We start from the raw sequence: 9,578 nt of genomic DNA on the forward strand, positions 1-9,578 counted from the left end.
GAGGGCCCAGTACCGGCTCCGATTACCGGCGTCGGTGGGGGCAGAGGGTCCAGAACCGGCTCCGATTACCGGCGTCGGTGGGGGCAGAGGGTCCAGAAGCGGCTCCGGTTACCGGCACGGGTCGGGGATGGGACTGGGAAGGGGTCAGGCTGTGTCCAGAGTGGGCGATGAGGCTGCGGGAGGGGTCCTGAGGCTGAAGTCCCCTCCCTGGGGCTGGGGTCCGGTCCCGGGGGCTGAGCTCCTCGTACTGGGAGCACTGGGGGGGCACTGCAGGCGCCGGCGGCGTGCCCAGGGGGCGGGGGAGGAGGAAGGACAGGGCAGGCACTGGGAGCAGTGGGAGCAGTGGGAGCACAGAGGAGCAGTGGGAGCAGTGGGAGCAATGGGAGCAATGGGAGCACTGGGAGCACTGGGAGCAATGGGAGCAATGGGAGCACTGGGAGCACTGGGAGCAATGGGAGCAATGGGAGCAATGGGAGCACTGGGAGCACTGGGAGCAATGGGAAGCATTTGGAGCACTGGGAGCACTGGGAGGCACTGGGAGCACTGGGAGCACTGGGAGCAATGGGAAGCATTTGGAGCACTGGGAGCACTGGGAGCACTGGGAAGCATTTGGAGCACTGGGAGCACTGGGAGCAATGGGAAGCATTTGGAGCACTGGGAGCACTGGGAGCACTGGAAGCAGTGGGAAGCATTTGGAGCACTGGGAGCACTGGGAGCAATGGGAAGCATTTGGAGCACTGGGAGCACTGGAAGCACTGGGAGCACTGGGAGCAATGGGAAGCATTAGGAGCACTGGGAGCACTGGAAGCACTGGGAGCACTGGGAGCACTGGGAAGCATTAGGAGCACTGGGAGCAATGGGAGCACTGGGAGCACTGGGAGCACTGGGAGCAATGGGAGCACTGGGAAGCATTAGGAGCACTGGGAGCAATGGGAGCACTGGGAGCACTGGGAGCAATGGGAAGCATTTGGAGCACTGGGAGCACTGGGAGCAATGGGAAGCATTAGGAGCACTGGGAGCACTGGAAGCACTGGGAGCACTGGGAGCACTGGGAAGCATTAGGAGCACTGGGAGCAATGGGAGCACTGGGAGCACTGGGAGCAATGGGAGCACTGGGAAGCATTAGGAGCACTGGGAGCAATGGGAGCACTGGGAGCACTGGGAGCAATGGGAAGCATTAGGAGCACTGTGAGCACTGGGAAGCACTGGGAGCACTGGGAGGACCGGGAAGCACTGGGAAGCACTGGGATGCACTGGCCAGACTGTGAGCACTGGGGAGCACCGGGAGCATTTGGCGCACGAAGAGTACAGGGAGCACTGGCCACACTGGGAGCGCTGGGAAGCACTGGGAGCACTGGGAGCGCTGGGAGCACTGGGATGCACTGGGAGCACCGGGAGCGCTGGGAAGCACTGGGAGCACTGGGAGCGCTGGGAGCACTGGGATGCACTGGGAGCACTGGGAGCAATGGGAAGCATTAGGAGCACTGGGAGCACTGGAAGCACTGGGAGCACTGGGAGCACTGGGAAGCATTAGGAGCACTGGGAGCAATGGGAGCACTGGGAGCACTGGGAGCACTGGGAGCAATGGGAGCACTGGGAAGCATTAGGAGCACTGGGAGCAATGGGAGCACTGGGAGCACTGGGAGCAATGGGAAGCATTAGGAGCACTGTGAGCACTGGGAAGCACTGGGAGCACTGGGAGGACCGGGAAGCACTGGGAAGCACTGGGATGCACTGGCCAGACTGTGAGCACTGGGGAGCACCGGGAGCATTTGGCGCACGAAGAGTACAGGGAACACTGGCCACACTGGGAGCGCTGGGAAGCACTGGGAGCACTGGGAGCGCTGGGAGCACTGGGATGCACTGGGAGCGCTGGGAGCACTGGGATGCACTGGGAGCACTGGGAAGCACTGGGAGCACTGGGAGCAATGGGAGCACTGGGAAGCATTAGGAGCACTGGGAGCAATGGGAGCACTGGGAGCACTGGGAGCAATGGGAAGCATTAGGAGCACTGTGAGCACTGGGAAGCACTGGGAGCACTGGGAGGACCGGGAAGCACTGGGAAGCACTGGGATGCACTGGCCAGACTGTGAGCACTGGGGAGCACCGGGAGCATTTGGCGCACGAAGAGTACAGGGAACACTGGCCACACTGGGAGCGCTGGGAAGCACTGGGAGCACTGGGAGCGCTGGGAGCACTGGGATGCACTGGGAGCGCTGGGAGCACTGGGATGCACTGGGAGCGCTGGGAAGCACTGGGAGCACTGGGAGCGCTGGGAGCACTGGGATGCACTGGGAGCACTGGGAAGCACTGGGAGCACTGGGAGCGCTGGGAGCACTGGGATGCACTGGGAGCGCTGGGAGCACTGGGATGCACTGGGAGCGCTGGGAAGCACTGGGAGCACTGGGAGCGCTGGGAGCACTGGGATGCACTGGGAGCGCTGGGAAGCACTGGGAGCACTGGGAGCACTGGGAGCACTGGGATGCACTGCGAGCACCGGGAGCGCTGGGATGCACTGGGAGCACTGGGAGCGCTGGGAGCACTGGGATGCACTGGGAGCACCGGGAGCGCTGGGAAGCACTGGGAGCACTGGGATGCACTGGGAGCACTGGGATGCACTGGGAGCACCGGGAGCGCTGGGAAGCACTGGGAGCACTGGGATGCACTGGGAGCACCGGGATGCACTGGGAGCACCGGGAGCGCTGGGAAGCACTGGGATGCACTGGGATGCACTGGGAGCGCCGGGGGGCAGCACCTGCAGGCAGTTCCCTGCCCTGTCCGCCAGGGGGCGCCAGCCGCGGCCGCCGCCGCCGCCCTCGCGCACCTCCCTCCCGCCACGTGACCGCCGCCGCCGCACGCGCGCACCGCCCGCCGCCGCGTGCCGCTGTGCCCCCCCCCGCGCCCCCCTCGCGCCCAGCCGCGCGCGCCCCGCCCGCCCCCGCGCGCGCCCCCGCGAGCGGCTCTCGCCCCGCCCTGCCCCCTCCTTCCCGCGCGCTGATTGGCTCCCCCTCACGTGACCGCGCCCCTGTCAGCCCATTGGCCCCTGCCCCTCCGCTCACGTGACGCCACGGCGGGTCACGAGGGCGGCGGGGGGCGCGCGGCGGCGGCCCCGCCCTGCCCGCCGTCACGTGACCGGGGCGGCAGGGCCCCTCCCGGACACCGTAGCCGCTGCGCGCCCGGCCCGGCCCTGCTGCGCCTCGCCATGGGCTGCTGCTACAGCAGCGAGGCAGAGGCCTCCGACCAGGTGCGAGCCGCGGGACCGGCGCCGGGGCAGTCCCGGGGCAGTCCCGGGGGGAGTCCCGGGGCAGTCCCGGGGGTCTGTCCCCGTCACGGCGTGGTGCGGGAGCGCCAGACCGGCGGCTGTTCCCCTCGCTGCTTTTATGCTGCGCCTCGGCCCTTCTGCCGGCGCCCGGAGGGGTCTCCCCCGGCGCTGTCTGACGCGGGGCGGGTGGCAGTACCGGGGAGGCGGAGGGTGGGTCGCCCGCCTGCCCGCCTCGGCGTGCAGAGCAGCCCCCGGGGACCGCGACCCCTTCGCCGGGGCTGAGGCAGTGGTGTCTGCACCGTGCCGGCAGCGATGCTGTCCTCTCCCAACCCGGCTCCGGGATCCTGCCTGCTTTCGTGCTCCCACCGGTTCCCCGGGCTGTGTTCTGGGGGGGTCGGGAGGGGTTCCGACCCTGCTGGCCGTGCCCCGGTGCCGGCGTAAGCCCGGGAGAGGCCCCGCGGTGGTGACGGGGTCGGTGCCAGCTTTTCCTTGTGGGATAGGGGCCGGGGGGGAACGATCAGGCAGAGCTGTCACCTGTCCCACCGAAACTCAACCCGCTGCGGGCAGCCGGGGCCAGCCCCTCCCCGGGCATCCCCGGTAGGGGCGGAGGGGAGGGGATGGGCTCTGAGCGTCCTCTTCCTTGGCCCCCCAGGAGGAGGAGACCAAGCGGCTGCTGGAGCCGGCGGCCACCCCCCCCAGCAAGGCGCTGAACGGCGCCGAGCAGAGCTACCACAGCCTGCCCTCGGCGCGCACGGACGAGCAGGCGATGCTGTCCTCCATCCTCGCCAAAACCGCCATGTGAGAGCCTGCCCGGGGGCGTGGGGGGCACACGGGCACCTGGCCGGGCTGCAGCCGTGGCTTGAGGGCAGGGGGATGAGGTTCGACCGGGCTGAGGGCTGGCAGCAAGCCCAGGGAGGCTCCAGGCTGGAAAAGGTCTGGGGGGAGGTTGCTGGCAGTGTCTGGAGAGGAGCCAGGGAGTGCCCAGGTGGGCAAGGAGGGCAGCAGCAGCCTGGCAGGGAGCAGCAGTGGTGTGGGCAGCAGCAGCAGGGCAGGGATGGTGCCCCTGGGCTGGGCACTGGGGAGGCCACAGCTGGCAGGCTGGGGGCAGGGCTGGGCACAGCAGTGGCAGGAGCAGCTGCAGGGGCTGGGGCAGGGCACAGAGCAGGGCAGCAGAGCTGGGCAAGGGTGTGGAGGAGCAGGAGGAGGCTGTGCAGGAGCTGTGAGGAGCAGCTGAGGGAGCTGGGGCAGGGCTGAGGCTGCAGCAGAGGAGGCTGAGGGCAGCCCTTGTGGGGCTCTGCAGCTCCCTGGCACCCCTGGCTGTGGCCAAGCAGTGCCCTGCTGCTGCCTCTGCTGCTCCTCAGCACCAGCCTCAGCCTTCTGCTGCCTGGCAGCAGCCTGGAGCCAGCTGGGGCCAAGCTCTGTGCTGAGGGCTGTGCCCAGAGGAGATGGGCTCAGGCTGTGCCAGGGCAGGTGGAGCTTGTGCCTGAGGAGCACTTTGTGCCCCTGGAGGCTTGCCCAGGCCTGTGCCAGGCTGCCCAGGGCAGTGGTGCAGTGGCCATGGCTGGAGGGGCTGGCAAGGGGTGGTGCTGAGGCCGTGGGTGGGTGGTGCTGGGCAGGGCTGGGGCCGGGCTTGGGCTCCATCCCCTCCAGGCTCCCTCCCTGCTGTCTCTCTCCCCAGCAACATCATCGACGTGTCGGCCGCGGACTCGCAGGGCATGGAGCAGCACGAGTACATGGACAGGGCTCGGCAGTACAGGTGGGGCCTGGCACCCCCTGCCCGGGGCTGCAGCCTCCCTGAGTGCCTTGCCCAGGGCTGGCAGGCAGCAGGGGTCCCCTCCCCACCTCCCCCGCCCCGTTCTGGCACTCTTTGGGTGGCTCTGGTGGAGAGCCTGAGACTGCCTCTGGGAATGATGAGGAGGGGTGGGGGCAGTGCCAGCCTGGGGGGCTCCTCATCTGCGGGTGGGGGTGGGGGGTGAGAGTCTCAGCCCCAGGATCAAGAGTGCAGTTCCCCAGTTTGGGACCCCAGGCTCCCAGTATCAGGACCCATCAAGTGCCAGTATGGGGACCCCAGCCCCAGTGTGCAGACCTCAGTCCCTCAGTGACAGAGCTCTGGTGCCAGTATCAACACCCACAGGGCACCAGCGCTGGCACCCCAGACCCACAGCCCCACAGCAAGCTCCCAGTACCCCAGTGCTGGGACCCCAGTTCCCCCCAGTGATGAGGCCTGGGCCTCCCCCAGTATCAATCCCCTGGGACCCCAACCCCACCAGTATCAAGCTCCCAGTACCCCCAGTGATGGGACCCCAGTTCCCCCCAGTGATGACACCTGGGCCCCCCCCAGTACCAATCCCCTGGGACCCCAACCCCACCAGTATCAAGCTCCTGGTACCTCAGTGATGGGACCCCAACCCCTTTAGTGTCAAGCCCCTGGGACCCCAGTGATGAGCCCCCAGTGCCCCCCAGTATCAAGCTCCCAGTACCCCCAGTGATGGGATCCCAGTCATCCCCCACCCCAGTTTGAAGCCCCCAGTGTCCCCCCCAGGTACCCCAGTGCTGGGTCCCCAGTCCCCCCCAGGTACCCCAGTGCTAGGATCCCTGTCCCCCCCCAGTCTCTGAGTGCTGGGTCCCCCCGTGGTGGCCCCCAGTGCCCCCAGCGGTGCGGGGCCGGGCGGGCGCTGGCGGGGGCAGGGCCCTGGTGCAGCGCAGTGCCCGCGGCGGTGCCAGCCACGCTGTGCCCTGCCCCGTGCCCAGCACCCGCCTGGCCATGCTCAGCTCCTCCCTGACGCACTGGAAGAAGCTGCCCCTGCTGCCCTCCCTCACCAACCAGCCCCACCAGGTCCTGGCCAGCGACCCTGTGCCCTTCGCAGACCTGCAGCAGGTGAGGGGCCCCTGGGCCACCAGCAGCCCCCTGTGACCCCCCCCCCCAAAGCCATCAGCATCCCCCGAGGCCACCAGCAGCCCCCTGTGACCCCCCCCCCCAAAGCCATCAGCATCCCCCGAGGCCACCAGCAGCCCCAGTGTGTGTCCCCAAAGCCACCAAGAGTCCCCAGTGACCCCCTGAGGCCACCAGCAGCCTCCAGTGTGTGTCCCCAAGGCCACCAAGTGACCCCCCCCTGAGGCCACCAGCAGCCTCCAGTGTGTGTTCCCAAGGCCACCAAGTGACCCCCCCCTTGAGGCCACCAGCAGCCTCCAGTGTGTGTCCCCAAGGCCACCAAGTGACCCCCCCCTTGAGGCCACCAGCAGCCTCCAGTGTGTGTCCCCAAGGCCACCAAGTGACCCCCCCTTGAGGCCACCAGCAGCCTCCAGGGTGTGTTCCTAAGGCCACCAAGTGACCCCCCCCTTGAGGCCACCAGCAGCCTCCAGTGTGTGTCCCCAAGGCCACCAAGTGACCCCCCCTTGAGGCCACCAGCAGCCTCCAGTGTGTGTTCCTAAGGCCACCAAGTGACCCCCCCCTTGAGGCCACCAGCAGCCTCCAGTGTGTGTCCCCAAGGCCACCAAGTGACCCCCCCTTGAGGCCACCAGCAGCCTCCAGTGTGTGTCCCCAAGGCCACCAGCAGCCCTGAGTGTCCCCAGCAGCTCCCAGTGTGTGTCCCCGAGGCCACCAAGTGACCCCTTGAGGCCACCAGCAGCCCCCAGTGTGTGTCCCCGAGGCCACCAAGTGACCCCTTGAGGCCACCAGCAGCCCCCAGTGTGTGTTCCTAAGGCCACCAAGTGACCCCTCGAGGCCACCAGCAGCCCCCAGTGTGTGTCCCCAGCAGCCCCCAGTGTGTGTCCCCAAGGCCACCAGCAGCCCTGTGTATCCCCAAGAGCCCCCAGTGACCCTCTGAGGCCCCCCTAGTGCCCCCTGAGGCCCCCAGCAGCCCCTCCTGTGCCCGCAGGTGTCCCGGGTCGCTGCCTATGCCTTCAGTGCCCTCTCCCAGATCCGAGTGGATGCCAAGGAGGAGCTGGTGGTGCAGTTTGGCATCCCCTGAGCCCCCCCCCCCCCGGCCCTGCTGCAGCTTCAGCACCTTTGGACTTCCTCAGGGGGGGGGCTCGGGGGGGCTCTTTGGTTGATTATTTTTTGGTTGAGGTTTTTTTTTTGTCGGTTTGGGGTTTTTTTTGGGGGGGTCTTGAGGTTGTTTTGGCTTTTGTGGCTGTCTTGAAGCATCCCCCCCCCCCCCCCAGGACCCTCCTCGTTGTTTTGGGGGAGGGGGGGACACAGGACATGGACAGAGACCACCTCAGGGCCCTCCTCATTGTTTTGGGTTGGGGGGGGGCACCACCTCAGGACCCTCCTCATCATTTTGGGGGGGGGGCACAAAACATGGACAGAGACTACCCCAGGACCTTCCTCATCATTTTGGGTTGGGGGGGGCACAGGACATGGACAGAGACCACCTCAGGGCCCTCCTCATCCTTTTTGGGGGGGGGGGGGGGTTAAAGGATGTGGACAGAGACCACCCCAGGGCCCTCCTCATTGTTTTGGGTTGGAGGAAGGCAGGTGGTTTATTTTTGGGGGGGCGCTGGTGGCTTCTCTACCCCCTCCCTGTGCCACTCCCCCCACCCCCAGCCCCCCCCAAGGTCATTTTTACATCTTGGACCCTTGTTTTTTGTTGCCTTTTAATGATTCTTTTTGGCCACAGTAGAGACAAATTCAACCTCCAGCCTATGCTTGCCTCGTTTTTGAGGGGGGGGGGTAGGGCAAAATCACATCCCTGGAGCCCCCTACCCCTTCCCCCCCCCCCCCCCCCTTAATCACTTCCCAGCTGGTTACTGGCACCTACTGGAGCTGTTTCTCCCGGTGAAGGCTTCTCTGTTCTGCCCCCCCCCCCGCACACCAGGGGGCTCTTTGCTCCTCCGTGTGGGGCCCAGGGCAGACCTCCCCCTCCCCACCAGCAGTTATGGCGGGGGGGGGTTGAGGTCCTACCTTGGTGGAGCTGATGGGGCAGAGAGGGTGAAGATTTGGGGGGGCTTGGGGGTGGGTGAAGTGGGGGTGCTCCCCCTCCCCCCCCAGCCCAGAGTGACATCTCCTCTCCCCAGGGCCCCACGCGTGTCCCTTTACCCCCGGTGATTCCCCCTCCCCCAGCCCCTCCCTGTAACGCCTCCAGGCGCCCCTCCCTGTGCCCCCACGCGTGTCCCTTGCCCCTCCTCTCCCCCGGCTCCCCGAGCTGGAGTGGACTTGAGGCCCACGCTCCTGCAGCCGCCGGCAGCCCCTCCGTGACCCCCATCCCCGCGGCCCCGTCCGTGTCTCTTGACCCCCCCAGGGACTTCCCCACGTCCGCTCCGTGTCTCCGGAGCTCCGCGGGGCCCCACGCGTGTCGCGGTACCTCCCGCAGGCTCCTTCCCGCCCCAGGCCTCTGCCGTCGCCATGGCAACCGCCTCCCGGCGTGCCCCGCGGCGCTCTCCTGTGCGCAGGGGCCGCTGGGATTTGTAGTCCGCTTCCGGTCAGCTGCCGGCCTGCGCCAATGGGGCGGCGGCAGGGGCGGGCCCTGCTGTTTGAATCGCGGCGGCCCCGGTAACGGTGAGGGGAGGGGCACCGGGGACGGGTCGGGGGCACCGAGGAGGGAGCTGAGGTAGTGCGGCTGGAGGGCACCGGGCGGCCGCGGCGCCTCCGCTCACCGCAGGGGCCCCAGGCCCCCAGCGCGGCCTGGGCCTCCAGTGCGGCCTGGGCCCGTCCCGGTGCCGCCGCTGCGGTGTGGCCGTGGCCTGGGTCTGGCGGGGGGTGGGGGGGGTATGTAGGGCCGACCGCCCTCCCGCCCAGCCCCCCGGGAGCTGGCGGGGGCTGACAGCTCCGTGCTGGACACTCATGGGCCTGTCCCGGCGCGGTACTGAGGCGGGCCCCAGGCCCGGTACCGGCCCGGTACGTCGCCGGGGAAAAGCCCCGTGCGCGCCGCGGCTCCCTTCCGGCTGCCGGCCCGGCTCGGCGTGCCGGGGCCGCCTCCCTCTGCCCGCTGCCGTGCGCCAAACCGGCTGCTCCTCGGCCCCAGGACGCTCCTCGGACCCGGTAGGACAACCCGCGCGCCCCGGTCCCGCTCCGTTTGCCGCTTGCGGGCGGCCCCAGCTCCCCGGAGCCGCCCCGAGGCCTCGCACCTCACGCACCTCACAGCCGAGCCTCCGCCTCTGCTCCCTTCCCCGCGCCCGGGGACAGCCCCGTCCTGCGGCCACCCGAACAGCCCGCGGGCCCGTGCGGCGGGGACCGGCTCCGGGGCGGCTCAGCAGGCGCCTGGAACGGGCCGGCCCCGGCGGCAGGTAGCGCTGTGCCGGCTGCTCCTGCCGACAGCAGCGGCAGGGCTCCTGCAGCCCCTCGGGGGGCATCGCCTGGCTCCGCTCCGCCTTC

General features: G+C 68.6%; 1 protein-coding gene across 1 annotated transcript; it reads left to right on the forward strand.

The window, feature by feature from the left end:
* The first annotated feature begins 3,093 nt into the window (after nt 1-3,093).
* On the forward strand, nt 3,094-7,905 carry LAMTOR1 (late endosomal/lysosomal adaptor, MAPK and MTOR activator 1). Its single transcript, XM_064144139.1, has 5 exons — nt 3,094-3,244; nt 3,915-4,060; nt 4,941-5,018; nt 6,014-6,140; nt 7,141-7,905. Exons 1-5 carry the CDS (start codon nt 3,203-3,205, stop codon nt 7,231-7,233), a joined length of 486 nt encoding a protein of 161 aa, XP_064000209.1. The 5' UTR covers nt 3,094-3,202; the 3' UTR covers nt 7,234-7,905.
* The last annotated feature ends 1,673 nt before the right edge of the window (nt 7,906-9,578 follow it).

This window comes from Pogoniulus pusillus, chromosome 6 (assembly GCF_015220805.1).
Source record: "Pogoniulus pusillus isolate bPogPus1 chromosome 6, bPogPus1.pri, whole genome shotgun sequence".
Lineage (NCBI taxonomy): Eukaryota > Metazoa > Chordata > Aves > Piciformes > Lybiidae > Pogoniulus > Pogoniulus pusillus.